The sequence below is a fragment of the Psammomys obesus genome, unplaced genomic scaffold, assembly GCF_907164565.1.
Source record: "Psammomys obesus unplaced genomic scaffold, mPsaObe1.curated_primary_1811, whole genome shotgun sequence".
In the NCBI taxonomy this organism is placed as follows: Eukaryota; Metazoa; Chordata; class Mammalia; order Rodentia; family Muridae; genus Psammomys; species Psammomys obesus.
Genome location: NW_026596131.1, coordinates 14,013,051 through 14,027,739, shown reverse-complemented (window position 1 = coordinate 14,027,739; position 14,689 = coordinate 14,013,051). Strand labels below are relative to the sequence as shown.

The window sequence follows — 14,689 nt, the reverse complement described above, 5'->3', positions numbered from 1 at the left end:
TTTTTTGTTATTTCATTTTATTTACTTTACATCCCAAGGGTGTCCCTCCCTCCTCTCCTCCCAGCCCATCCACTGTGATTTTTTTTAATTTTAATTTAATTTTTTTTTTACAATTTATTCATTACATATTTCGATGGAAGTCCCCTCCTCAACTCCTCCCATTCCCACCCTCCTTCTCTCCCTCTTCCTCCTATCCTCTTCCCCTAGTCCATTGAAAGAGGGAGTATTCCTCCTCTGCCATCTGCCCATAACTTACCAAGTCTCATCAGAGCTGCCTGCATCCTCTTCCTCTGTGGCCTGGAATGGCCGAGTCACCAGAGGCAAGTGATCAAAGAGCAGGCAACCAAGTTCATGAAGAGGCAGCTCCTGCTTCCCTTACCTGGGACCCACATGGAGACTGAGCTGCCTATGAGCTACATCTGAGCAGGGGTTCTAGGCCCTCTCTATGCATGGTTCTTGGTTGATGCATCAGTCTCTACAGGACCACATGGGCTCAGATTTTTTTTTAGCTTTGTTGGTCTCCTTGTGGAGCTCCTGTCCCCGCCAAGTCCTTCTATTCCCCCTTCTTCCATAAGACTTTCTGAGCTTTGCCCAAAATTTGGCTGTGAGTCTCAGCATCTGCTTCGGTCTCCTGTTGGGTAGAGCCTTTCAGAGAACCCTCTGTAATAGGCTCCCTTTCTGTTCCCTCTCTTCCAGTGCTTCTGGTGTCTATCCTGTTTGTCATTCTGAATGAGATTTAAGCATCCTCCCTAGGGTCCTTAGCTTCTTTAGGTCTGTAGATGGCTATTCTATATTGTACTGCTAATTTCCACTTATAAGTGAGTATATACCATGTGTGTCTTTCTGTTTCTGGATTACCTCACTCAGGATGATCTTTTCTAGTTCCATCCATTTGCCTGCAATTTTCATGATTTCCTTGTTTGTAATAGCTGAGTAGTGCTCCACGATTTCCGTATCCATTCTTCAGTTGAGGGACATCTAGGCTGTTTTCAGATTCTGGCTATTATGAATAAAGCTGCTGCGAACATAGTTGAGCAAATGCCCTTGTTGAATGGTGGGGCATCTTTTGGGTATATGCCCAGGAGCAGTATAGCTGGGTCTTGAGGTAGCACCATTCCCAATTTTTTGAGAAAGCACCTGGGGCTCTGATTTTTAAAGATTTCTTTTGTCCTGGGAGAATCTTGCCCCTAGAGGGAGACCAGTCAGAGCCACCCAGTGTATAGGGTAGGCGTTGAGGAAGCAGCGTCACCTCAGCTCACGTGTGGACAGGGAGGTCCTCAGATGGACACTTAGAGCATCTTTTTAGAGTGAGGTCAAGAGCCATAGGTGGCCATGGCTGAGAACACCCACACTACGGCTCTCTGTGGACCCCAGTCTTGAAGTCAGGGTAGTGTTCTCCACCCCTCTGCTAGCTGGGGTATCAGGTTCCTCTGGCTTTCCTGTCCTCCTGTCTCATGGGGGTGGGTGAGGGAGCTGGGCAGGGCCGCTGGGAGTCAGAAGGGAAGGTGTGTTGTCTCTCCTGAGCTCTGCTGATGTCCTCACAGCAGCTTCCGAGTTTGTCACCCCCATGGCCAATGGGGTTACAATGCTGCCTGTGCTGGCAATAGAGAGGAGTTAGGAGAGTGGGCGACACTTTCTGGTGTCAGTGCGGTGGGTGAGGAGCAGGTCACCTGTGGCGACCACACCAACAGTCCAGTCTGGCAGGGTCAGGCTCTAACCATCGTATCCAGGTGGCAGAGGTGACTCCTGTTCAAGCGCAGCAGGTAGGGCGGTCAAACTGGACACCAGGGCACGTGCCTGCCCCACAGGCTCAGACCCACGTGTGCACTCCTCCACATCAGGGTCTACCAGCCCCATCAGACCCGGGAGATGTTCCCAGAGTGCATTCTGGGACATCAAGACCCTGCTTGCCCTCTGCCTGGGAGTGTGTGGTGACCGGCGTTCCTGGCTGGCATGTGTTGTGTCCAGCGTGTGAGATCGTCTGTGCTGGGTGTCAGTATCTAGCGTGCCTCGTATGTATTTCCGTGCCCGGTGTGTGCACGGGATAGGGAGCTGTGTGCGACGGTGGGAGCCGTGCAGTGTGTGGGGGGTTTCCCGCATCGCATCCGCTTCCGAACCTCGCTCCAGCTCTGGGCTCACTTCGAATGCAGTGGTCCAGCCCCAGGCACGAGGAACAGGCCGTGGGTTACCATGGCAACAGATGCTCCTCCAACTCGCTGCCACCTAGAGTGGCTGCCGCCGACCAGGTGTGGGGAGGGGGCTGGGCATCCAGACCGGCAACGTGGGGGATGGGAACGGCATCCCCAGCACGGGGATGAACAGGGTGCCCGAGGCGCGCCCTGGGAATCAGTTGCAAGCCCGGTGCTAAGAGCCAATGCTACTCTTTGGGCAGGCTTGTGCACGTGTGTGGGGATTGCAGTGCATCTGACGCCCCCTTGCCGACCATGAGCCTGTCCGTTGGCCATGCTCAAGGAGCTCTGTACCTCATTATGAGATGAACGTCTGGATTAGGAACCTGCAGACCCTCCTACTGGCCCTTCGGAACAAGAAACGGAGGCCGACAGGGTGATTCTAAGCTTCTTGCTTACCGGTTTGTGCAAGGACCCAACTCTACCTCAGCAGCACGTCTAGGGAGGGCTGGCCACGTCCCACCGGGCTCCAACTCAGAGATGCCTGTCTGCATCTCATTCATTGTGGGGAAGTCGGGTGAGACTAATTTCATCACCATCCATTCATCCATCCATTCATTCATCCATTCATTCCAGAGCGAGAAGCACCTGGACACACAGACTCCCAGGACCACACACACTTGGTTTCAAAGGCGTGTGTGAGCTCTCAAAAGTGCAGTGTGTCTGTCTGGCATTTGCTCAAATCTCAGACCTACTGATCCGGGCATCCTGGATGCTGAGTGTGGGAAAGCAGGGTATTTCCCTGAGGGGATTCTGAACGAGGCCTGGGCCTCAGCGTCCTGGGTGGGTGGGTGGGGTCACCCTGCCGACATTCTGGAGGCTGAGTGTGAGCAATCAGAGCTGTAGCACTGAGGCTGCTCTCTCCCACTGCACAAGCTGCCCGGGAAAGGCTTTTCCTGGCGTTGAGGAGCCCAGGAGCGCCACCTCCTGGCGGCAGCCGGCTTGACGGAACCACCTCTGGAGGGGCGGGGCCTCTTGACAAAGGGGGCTTTCTGTGTCCCAACACGGACCACCCAAGTGGGTCCCGGGATGTTTCATAGGCTGCTTCCGGTTGGCAGAGGCCGGGGAAAGGGTGGCACGTTATGATCATTGCCCAGCCATGTCCCTGTAGCTGCGGGATGCGGGGACATGGCTTTATTTCCGCGGAGTTTGCGCAGGGTCTGAGCTGGGACAGGATAGGCAGTCCAAGGCAGCCAGGCTATCCCCGGGAAACTGGGCATCTCTGTGGGAGCCGGGGGGTGCGTTTGGATGCTGGCCCTGGGGGCCCAAGTGCCTCCCTGCCGAGCTCCCTGCAGTGGCCTCCCAGATGGAGGAGGCAGGGGTCCTCCGGGCCTGCCACGTGCCTGTCTGCGCTGTTATGTAGTCAAAATCTTAGTTTAACTCACCCCCCCTTTTTTCCTACTTAAATGTATTTATTGCCAGTCTTAGCAATAACTAAGTAATAATTAAAATGTAGACTTTTAATCCTAGCACTTGGGAAGCAGAGGCAGGTAGCTCTCTGTGAATTCCAGGACAGCCAGGCTACAAAGTGAGACCCTGTCTCAGTCAATCAATCTTCAATCAGTCACCAATCAATCAATCAATCAATCGTGTGTGTGTGTGTGTGTGTGTGTGTGTTCCTGCATTTGCTGTGTGTGCACACTCATATGGAAGCCAGAGAGTTAGCATCAAATGTCGTCCACCTTATTTTTATTTTTTGAGTCAGGGTTTCTCTGTGTAGCCCTGGCTGTCCTGGAACTCAGCCTGTAGAGTAGGCTGGCCTTGAATTCAGAGATCTGTCTGCCTGTGATTCCCAAGTTCTGGGATTAAAGGTGTGCACCACCATTCCTGTCTGCCTTTCACTTTTATTTATTTATCAATCTGTCTATCTATCTATCTATCTATCTATCTATCTATCTATCTATCTATCTATCTGTGTACTTATTTTTTCAAGACAGAGTTTCTCTGTGTAGCCTTGGCTGTCCTGGACTCACTTGGTAGACCAGGCTGGCCTCAAACTCCCAGAGATCCCGCTGCCTCTGCCTCCGGAGTGCTGGGATTCTAGGCGTGCGCCGCTGAGCCCGGCTCGCTTCAATCTTTAGATTACATATTTACTGAGCGTGTGTGTTTGTGTGCATGCATATATGAGTGTCACGTGTGCTCCAAATTGCTTCAGCACGCATGTGGAGGTCGGAAGCAGCTTCCTAGCAGCTGAGTCTCCTTCCACCATGGGGGTCAGCTGTTAAGCTCAGGTTTGGGGGCAGGTTCCCCAGTGAGCCATCTTCGAAGTGCCACCCGGGTGTGGCGGTGTGCCGGGTGGAGCCGGGACCCCTGCCCCATGCAGGGAAGCCGCTTGGCTCAGGCGTGAGTGCCAGCCAGAAGCTCTGCTTGGGGAACAAGCTTGATGGAGGTTGGGGTGGGCTTTCTCGGTTTTTGGCACCTTTCGCCCTGTCTCTTAGGAATCGTGTTTGTGAGTTCTCACTAATCACCGTGACCACCTTGAGGCTTGTTTGTTTGAGACAGGCTCTTGCTCATGCAGACCAGGTTGGTTTCAAATTTACCATCCTCCTGCCTCAGCCTCCTGAGGGCTAGAATTACAGGCCTGGGCTGGCTTGGTGGGTTACGACCCTGATTTTATGGATGAGGCCCAGAGGAAAATGGCAACTTTCCCAGGACCAAGGAGCCAGTGACTGTTGGCAAGGGAGTTGGCAGTGTTCTGGGTGAGTCCATCTGTCCCTCAGCCCTGTTCCCCACAGGGGATGCGCAGCTGCTCAGGAGGAACCTTCAGGTCACCCAGCACCTGGAGTAAGAACTGGGGATGTCATCTGGGCCTGATCTCCATCCAGTCGGGGCGGCCATAGCATCAGAGCTGGTGTGTGTGCGTGTGCGCACGCGAGCGCGCTTGTGTGGAAGTGGCTGTGGGCTAGTCTTCTCCGGCAACCTCTTTGATGTGGGGTCGTGAGCCTACGTGATTCCTGGGCTGGTCAGCACTCCAGTTCCAGGCGTCTAGGCAGGGATTTTTGGATGGAAGGTGGGGCTGGGCCCCCAGTGCAAAAGTTAAAGCCGAGGGCAGAAGCAGAGGATCAGGGAGGGGGACAGCTTCCCCCCCCCCAACCTGTCAGCCGAGTTGCTTATCTGGCATAGTCACAGAGGGGGTCATTCTGGAGGGAGCTGGGCTTGGCCGTCACGGCCTCTCCGCAACAGGCCCTGCCCGTGTGGGGCTGCCTTCCCTGCAAGGTGGGGGTCCATCCTTGCACTCATATACAGGAGTCAGTGTGCACAGGAAGCCAGGCCTGGGCGAGCCTGACTGCTGAAAGCCACGCTGCTCAAGCACAGCCCTTGAAGCGGAGGGTGAATAGTCCCCTGTGCCAGGCCCTGGCCACCCAGCCCTGCACAGGGCCAGTCACCCTGACTTGTGTTTGCGCTTTCCACCTTGTGTGTTTTGCTCAGCCCTGTGGCCCGTGGACAACACTAACTCCCTGTCCGCCTACTCACAAAGGGCCTCCTCATTCATTTTCCTCTTTGAGTGCAAAGCCCACTCCTGTGCCAGGATCCGCCGGCCGGCCAAAGGGGCCTGGCCCGCAGCGAGAATGAACCGCCCCAGCCGTGTGTGGCCACCGTCTTTAGGACTTAGTTATCTGTGACACACCCCTTTGGGTCCCTCTTTCCTTACTGGCTCTTGCAACTGTCTCAAAGTCTGGGTATCAGCAGAGGGACTTGGATCCTGTTTCCAGGGTGCTTTGCCAGACAGCGCCCTCTTGTGGCAGATATCAGAAACCCAAGGCTGTAGATGCCCTGCTCAGGCACCCTGCCATGCCAGGCTCAGCCCTGCCCAGGCCCATCTTTGCCTGGCTCTAATATGCCCCGTGTGGCCACAGGGGACAGAGCTGTTTTCAGGGGAAGGCTCAGTGGGAGTGAGAGGATTGAGCATAGGCTGGCACTGGGTTAGGGTGGCAAACTTGGGCAGCTGCTCTTAGTGCTAGCCCTATGATAGCCTCGTGTGAGCGAACACCATGAGGCAGATTGGGTGGGTGGAGGGGAGCTTTGGTAAGCTGAGAGGCTGGGCCTGTTCCTGTCAGTCCAGAGTCCAGCAGCTTGCAGCCAAGAGATAGCTTCTAGAGACTTCTTGGAAAAACAGGCATCATGTTTTGGCACAGGGGAGATGGGGATGAGGTCAGAGGGGAGCCAGCTGGGAAGGAGTCAGAGAGCCAGCCTCCCTGTGATCATGGGGGACACAGGCAAATGCATGCAAGCTGTTTTGGGGGTGCTAGACTAAGTGTGTCCGGCCTGTGGCCCCAGGAGCTACATGCGCCCCAGGAGAGCCATGGAGCTGCTCAAGCCAAAGTCCTAAACATAATCAAAACATGAGGTTTGTTTCTCTGTGTGTGTTCTTGGCAACTTATTCCATGGGTCTTGAGTGTTGTATTGTGGTGTTCACAGGCTGGTCTAGAGCGCGTCCTGCCGGAGGGTGAGTGGGAAGGGGCCCTTTCCCAGGCCTGGCTCTGGAGTGCACAGACGTCATGTTAGAGGAGCTGCAGCCCCTTGCCTGGATGTTTGTGGTGCCCACCCATAGCTGGCGGAAGAACAAGACTGAGTGTGTTCTGCACACTCCGGCACTGTGCAATGGTGTCGCCTCTCTGTTTGCGTGGGGCCCGGAACCTCCGGAAGCAGGTTTGGAATGCCAGCGTGCAGACTTAGCTCCGTCGCTAGCCAGCTGGGGCTCTGGCTTCAGCATCTGTACCTCGAAGAGGGAGTCAGGGGGAGGATCTTGGGTCCCTCTGAGATGTAGCGCTCCCCACCCCCCTCCCATCTCCGTGCCGTCTGTGCCTTCCAGTGGGAGGCTGGTCTTCATCTCCCTGTTCCTGTCCTCTGGCAAGAGGCTCTAGTCTGGCCCCTGCGTCTGACATGTGTACGTGTGAACTGCCAGCCCAAGCCAAGCGCTGGGTGTGTAAGGCTTCAGGGTACAAAGAGTTGCCCTGCTGTGGCTCAGGCTTCTCAGGCGCGGGGACGGACGCAGACCCAAATGCCCCGGGCCCAGTCCTCCCGGCGTCTTTGCACTGAGGGCGCCTCTGCCCACCATGGGGCCTGAGCCTCAGGCCTCCCTGTCCTGGGCGCTCCCAGGGCCCTGCCCCCCCCCCCCCCCCCCCCGGGGCCCCCCCAGGGCCCTCCCCCCCCCCCCGCCCCGAATGCTCAGCCCCTGGAGGTGCCCTCAGCCTTTCACTGAGCTACCCTGGCCTGCTGAGTGTCCCGCTGGGCCTGGACTGAGCTGACCTCCTCGTTAGGTTTGTGCTTCTGCCTCCGGGAGAGCCCACTCCACCACGGTGGCTCCCCGGGGGCCCAGCTGCACAAAGCACCTCCTTTGCACACAGGCAGCTGCTCACAGCCTCTCCACTGGTTTCTTTCACTTTTAGAATCCCGCCCACCTTGTGCTGGGTACAGCTATCTCAGCCTCTCCTCCTGGCACACCTCCCAGGCTTCTTTCAGGTCCAGTGACCCTAAGCTGCCCCTGCCCGAGGCTGTCCTCTCTGCAGCCCTCTCCATGGTCATGGGCGTGGGCTGGGTGAGCAAGCTCACTTCGTGTGCCCCTAAGTTACAAACACCAGAACTAGGACCACATTTTCTTTTTCTTTTTTTTCTGATTCTGAGGATGAGCCCAGGACCCCATGCATGTGGCTGGAGCCTCCACCCCAGAACCGCAGCCGGGCCTGGATTGTCACACTCGCTGAACTGGCTGAGTGGCCTAGTGTTACGTGACCTTGGCCAGAACCATTAGGATCCCCAGGAACGCCATCGTCAAGGGGGTCCCTCTGCCGAGGTGGGGAGCAGACCCTAGGAGAGACAGAGGTCGGTGAGAGGGCTGCACCTCAGCTCCACAGGTGGCCCCGGCTGTCCCCGTGAGCCCCTGGGCTTCTCTCTCCATAGCCCGCCTCCCCGGGGTACGTGCAGTGGCCCGGCAGCGGGCGTGGCAGCTCACGGGCTCCACGGAAGGCGTGTTCCTGCCTCACCTGACCGGAGCATGGGTCGCAGGGTGGCCGGGTGCCCATCGTTGGGCTCAGGCACAATGCCCAGCAGCTGGCACATGAGCTCGTACACGTGGACACTCTCAAAGGGCTCCACCTCCAAGCCCGCCTTGAAGCTGGGGCCCACAGCCCGGAAGATGGTCTTCATGTCCATGTCTCGGTTGTCGAAGCCGTGTTCACCGTTGTTGAACTGGACGCTCACCCTCTGCAGCGAGGGAGGGGCGAGGGTGCTGGGTCATTGATGGGGCCACAGTGCCCCCAGGGCCTCCCTCTCAGTGTTTCCCTGCATGCGTTGGCACCCGTGCTGGCGATGACCTTAGGAAAAGTTGCAATGCTTGGCGAGGTGGCTCCTGGACTCTTATTAATTCTGAGACCCCAAAGATGGAGTGCCAGTGAGTAACTGCGGACCACATGGAGAACCTATGGGTAGAGCTGTCAGCTTGATATGATGGCTCCCGGTGCCTGCCCAGAGCTGTTACTTCTCCTGGGATTCTCTGGTGTGGACTCTATTTCCTATCCTTTTCCCCTTGAGCCTGGGCTTCCGACACTTTAGCACACGCACAGACACACACACACACACACACACACACATACACACACTCCTGTTGCACAGTGCTGAATGTGTCCCTGGGGGGCTGGGTGGAACCAGGGTGCCACCCCCGCGCAGCAGCAGCCCACTGACCCCATGGATGACGTAGCCCAGGTCACTGTACATGAGCAGGGACGTGATCCTGGGGTGAGCGGCGTAGTGCAAGCTCTTCGGGAAGTCCTCCTTCTTGAACACGTGCAGCCTGGGGTGGGCGTCCTTGAGGACTGCATACACCTTCTCCAGCTTCCCTTCCTTGGGGATCAGCATCCCATTGGGCCCGTAGTCCAAGAGCTCGAACTCGATGTCCTGGAAGGTGAAGTTGGGGAACCTGTGGAACTCCACGAGGTCACTGGCCTTCTTGTGGACTGTCGTCATGCCGTGGTCCGACGTCACGATCAGGTCGAGGCTGTCCGTGAGCTGGTGGCGCCGGATGCTGTCCCGGAGGTAGCCCACAGTCCTGTCCACCTGTTTCACCATGTCCCTCCTCTCCTGGGACTCGGGGCCGAACCTGTGGCCCGTGGAGTCTGGTTCCCCGAAGTAGAGCGTGACCAGGGCCAAGTCCTCCTCCGTGAACCACTTCATCACCGTGTCCACGTTTTCCCGCCACTCCTTCTCATCCTTGTAATTGTGCAAGATGCCTTCCTTCCAGCTCATGGTCACGGCCTCTCCCTGGTAGGTGACGTTCCCACCGGGGTAGAAGAAGGAGCCGGTTTTTAAGCCCTGCGGAACGAGCTGGGCTGAGCGCCGGAATCCCCCACCATGTCCTGCCCCTCAGCCAAGCCTGCCCACTTCTCTCTCTGTGCCCCTCGTCCTCTCTCGGCACTGAAGCGATCTTACGTCACAGATCAGGGGGCAGGACCAGTTCATCTCGAGGACAAACACCCAGCACCTTCCAGCACTGAGACAGCAGATGCTACACCCCTCTGCATCCTTGCCTTGGGGCTCAGCTGTCCTCTGTCCCCCTTCACTGTCGCCTTCTCTGTCTGCCTCATCCCATCAGCCTGCTCATCCATTTTCCCACACATCCTCATCGCCCATTCTGTCTGTCCTTCCCACCCCTTGTTTAATGAGCCCATGCTTCCTGTCCCCCATTTTCTCCTGTGGGTGGATCATCAGGGGAGCCCGAGTTCTCACTCCTTTTCTGGCTCTAGGGCTGGAAGACTGAGCGGCCCATGACGACGGAAGGCGGCCACTCAGTTGGCAGTGGGGATGCGGCATGGGCTGAGGTTGTGTCTGCCGCCTGCAAATCCTCCTTTAGAGTAGAAGCCTCACCTGAAAAATCCCCTAGGGCAATGCAAATTGGGGCGACCCCTAGTCTCAGCATTGCACCCCACCTTCTGTCTACTCTTTGGCCCTTTGCTGTCCAGCTGCCCAGTGGTGGAGCTGGAAACAGATAAAGCCAGCCTTTTCTCTGTATTTCCTTCCTGAGTCAGTCAGCTATCCTGTGTGAGCGTGAGCCTCCTCTGTAGTGCCAAAGGGCCTGAGGGCATTGCCTGCCTCCCTCCTCCCTCCTTCTCTCCTCCCCTCCTTCTTGTTTCCCTCCTTCGTTCCTTCCGTTCCTTCTTCCCTTCTCCCTTTCTTGATAGATTCTTGCATATCCCAGGATGGCCTCAGATGTAGCCATGAATGACCTTGAACTCCTGATCTTCCTGCCTCCACTTCCCAAGTGCTGGGTTGCAGATGTGAGCCACCACCCCCGGCTCCCTGTGGGGCTGAGACTGGAACCCCAAGTTTCACGCATGCCAGGCAAGCAGTCTGCTAAGCCTGCTACAGCCTCAGCCCTGGTCTCCCTTTCAGAGCAGAGGGCGTCCGGGAGACACCCTCAGACCACAGCTGAGCCCCGATGGCTGCCTGCACGGCGCCCCTCCTCAGCAGCTTGCTGAGCAGCCTTCTATACCAGGCGGCCAGGAGGCCTGTGCCTGCTGTGGCTCTCCCTCTGCATGGCCTCAGTTTCCCGGGCGGGCCCTCCTACCTGCCTCTGGGCTGTGATCCAGATGGGCACACTGCCGTTGTCCCACCACCTCTGGATGCCGAGTGTGGCGTGGTAGGGCAGCCTCACCTTGCTGGTGGTGTTATAGAACATGTTGTGAACCACTCCATGGTTCTCGATGTATTTGCCTGAGCGGGGAAGCAGAAGGGAGGGCGCGTGTGGAGCAGGCCCGAGGAAGACCTACAGCGTGCCGCTCCCTTGGGACAGCTGTGGAGCAAGCCCTTGACCAGGTGCCACCAGCAGAGGACTCCTAAAGGACCATTGTCTGGGCTCTCAGAGCGATGACCTCTCACCTTTGACCAGGGTGCTTCTCCTTTGCTATCTGGTGTCTCAGGCTCCTTCCATTCCCAAGTCCCACCCTGAGGCTGGCACTCACCAGTGACCAGGGTAAAGTGGCAGGGGCTAGTCATGGTGACGAAGGCAGGAGTCATGTACCGAGCTTTCACTCCTTCTCGAGCCATCGTGTCCAGGTGGGGGGTGTCCACATCTTGGTCATAGTTCCAGCGGAAGCCATCGAAGGAGACCAGGAGTAACTTACGCTGCCGTTGGACAGGGGCCCCAGTCCCACACGTGGGGAGGATGGCCAGAGCCACCGTGAGGAGGACAGCTGGGCGTCCCATGGTTGGCTCTCAGATGAAAGGTGCATGGGCAGCTCAGGCCAGGAGTGGAGCAAAGTCTCAGGGTCAGCCAGGCCTCTTATCCTGGGCATCTCCAGAGATGGGCGGTCACCGGACTTTGCACATGAGCGTTGTGTGATGCTGGGATGGCCTCTATCTCTAATGGAGGCCCTTGGTCCCTCCCTCTGCCCCTTTATCCCCCAGCGCTCTTCCCAGGGAGGAGGGTGGCCCATGGCCCAGAGCCTAGAAGGTGGACTTCCATCTGGAACCGCTCCCACTCCAGTGTCCACAGCAACTCTCAGTTCCTCTGAGCCCAGAGAACGCAGCTAGGGGCAGGGTGGATGGGCCTCTGTCTTAGGGTTTCCTTGTAAAGGAGAACATTTAACGGGGGCTGGCTTGCACGTCCATTATCGTGACGGCGGGAAGCATGGCAGCTTGCAGGTGGATGTGGGCTGGAGAGGTAACTGAGAGTTCTGCATCCAGGTTGGCAGGCAGCAGGACTTCTGAAGCCTCAGAGCCCACCTCTGATAAGGCCACACCTACTCTAACAAGGCCACACCTCCAAAAAGGCTACTCATCATGAGTCTATAGGGAGCATTTTCATTCAAACCACCATGGCCTCCTCTCCATCCACTGATGCTAGAAGGTCCCGCTTTGGGGGTGGGCGAGTGTTCTCAGCATATCCGGGGGAGGCCTGTGGGATCAGCTTCCCAGGCCCAGGTCTGTGCAGGGCACTGCAGCCTGGGCCCCTCTTTCCTCCTTACTCTTGTAAGGAGCTCTGGGGTGGGATGAATCAGACGCAGTGGGGGAGGGGCGGCGTGAGGGAGCAGATGTGTGGAGTCGGACACGGTGGGGGCCGTGGGAGTGAGGGAGTGGAGGTGCAAGGGGTGCAGGCTTGGCAGAAAGAAGAGAACAATCAGATTGAGTCATGAGGGAAGCTCCCAGAACTGCAGATCCACGAGCAGCTTCCTTCTGACTGTGCTGCTCCACGCAGAAACAGCCAGCAAGCACTAACTCTGCGTGGTGTGACACACGGAGCTGTGGGAAGCTGCTGTTGAGGTGTGCTAGCACCCACAGGACACAGGTTCCTTCTCGGACTGGCAGAGACACGCTTGCTGAATGCTTCCCAGACATCAGGGTCAGAGATGCTTCTGTGCCCTGGAGCCTGAGGGCCTTGGGTTAACATGACCCAAGGCTCAGAGCTGTGGCTCCTTTCCTGCCAGGGAGGTGCCCGTGGAAGGCGGCACAAATGAGTGCTGACTGAAGAGACACTGTGGGCTGCTCAGGAGAGTGCACAGGTTTGCAGGCCCACTAGCACAGGGGCACAATAGGAAGGCTTCCTGGCTAAGGGGTGGGCATGAAGGTGAGGGAGTTTCCTGGGCTAGGAGATGGGTGTGGTAGGTCTTCAACGGCCTGAGGACTGTGGAGGGGTCAGGGCCTTATGCTGGGCAGCCCTTTCAAGTTATAAATACTCTTACACTATAGATTCTACAGTGGCAAGATGGCTGACAAGAAGAAAGACCCCATATCCCAGCATCCCATGCAGTGAGGCTTGGCCATATGACCTCATTCTGACCAATAGGATGGAAGCAGTGGTCACTTGCTAGTTCTCAGCCTCTTGCTGGATCTCTGTTTTGATTTCTATCTATCTATCTATCTATCTATCTATCTATCTATCTATCTATCCATCCATCTATCCATCCATCCACCCACCCATCTCTCTCTCTTTCTCTCTTCCATTTCTCTTTCTTGTGCTCTGTGCATGTTTCTGTGTGTCTGTGTGTCTATTTATTTTTCCTTCTTCTGGAGCCTCCCAGCCCAGGCTGCTTTAATGCTCTAGTCTTTCTGGGATGAATGTATGAAGATGCATGTGGCTGCCCTCTTGCAGTCATCTGTTCTCGGTCCTTCGGCCACCTCTGGATGTGTATCTGCCCTGTTTCCATCACTCCGGCTGCTGCTTCTCTGACAGTCCCAGGAAGCTGGGTACCTTTTCACCTTACAAGTTCTTACTTAACTGCCTGCCTAGGTAAGAAAAGGATGTTGGATCCCCTGGAACTGGAGTTACAGAATGTTGTGAGCTATCATGTGGGTGATGGGAACCAAACCCTAATCCTCTGCAGGAGAAACAAATGCTCTTAGCTGCTGAGCCGACTCTCCAGCCCATATTTAAATAAAGTCTTTTTTTTTTAAAGGGTGTTATGTACCCCAGGCTGGCTTTGAACCTGTCATGTAGCCGACGATGTCACTGAATTCCTAATTCTCTTGCCTTTGCCTCCCTCATACGCCAGCATGCCCGATTTATGCTGGGGCGAGAACCCAGGGCTTTCTTCATGCTAGGCCAGAGCTGTGCTAACTGAGTCACACAGAGCTTTGATTTCGTTAGAGTTTTATGGTATGGAAAATGGTGTACACAGTACAGGAGGCACCACACTTCCTGTGTCCCTCTCACACTCCCACGCGGTGCACATTCTCGAGCCACTCTACCAACACATGTCTGTGTTACTGAGGTCTCCTTTAGTTTCACTCAGTGTTCTCTGTCCCATCCAGGATCCCCACTCCTCCTGTGTCCCTTAGCCTCCTGGGCAGGGCTTGGGTAGGACTGCCGCGTGGCTGCTGAGTGGCCGCTGAGATCATGGTGTGCGGAAAAGCACACACTTTGTGTCTTCACCTCAGTACCGGACGCAGCACCCCAGCAGGTCCGACTCAGCCAGCCGATCATGATCACATGTGCTCAGTGCAGCCTCACACTGTCTTTGGAGGTCACTGCGTGCCTCCTGGGCTTCAAAGGGGGGGCATTCTGCCTCAAAGGGATGGCACTCATACTTCTTCGAAATTCTGTAGGGAGGTTTGTCCATGCTTGGTTTGGGCATCCATTGGTCTCTGAATGAACCCTCCCTCGGTGTCACTCCATCTCTGCCACTGAGAGCTCTAGGTGTGGCCACCGGAGGCTCTACCAGTGGCCCCTGTGTCCACTCCACAGTTTCATTGTTCGTGAGAGTGTGTGTATGTGTGCGCAAATGTATATGCATGCCTGTGTGCCCACAGGCATGTGCCAGCCCTGTGTGTGCAGCTGTATTAGACACACACACACACACACACACACACACACACACGAATATAGACCTAGGCCTCTGCCTGGTGTGTACTATCTGTTTATGTATTCACATTCATATACATGTATGTTTGCAGGCGTGTCCTATGTATTGTGTGCCTATATTTAGGTCTGATGTGAGCATATGTGCATGCATGAATGTTTATGTGTGCATATATATGTGCGAGTGGGTGTGCATGTGCCTCACACGTAT

At 56.2% G+C, this 14,689-nt stretch overlaps 1 protein-coding gene across 1 annotated transcript; it reads right to left on the bottom strand.

Annotated features, from left to right (window-relative positions):
- Nucleotides 1-7,785: 7,785 nt before the first annotated feature.
- Enpp7 (ectonucleotide pyrophosphatase/phosphodiesterase 7) lies at nucleotides 7,786-11,429 on the bottom strand. Its single transcript, XM_055592536.1, has 5 exons — nucleotides 11,144-11,429; nucleotides 10,750-10,895; nucleotides 8,871-9,497; nucleotides 8,174-8,393; nucleotides 7,786-7,997 (listed from the first exon to the last, which is right to left on the bottom strand). The coding sequence occupies exons 1-5, from the start codon at nucleotides 11,385-11,387 to the stop codon at nucleotides 7,915-7,917; spliced, it is 1,320 nt and encodes a 439-aa protein (XP_055448511.1). The 5' UTR covers nucleotides 11,388-11,429; the 3' UTR covers nucleotides 7,786-7,914.
- Nucleotides 11,430-14,689: the final 3,260 nt, after the last annotated feature.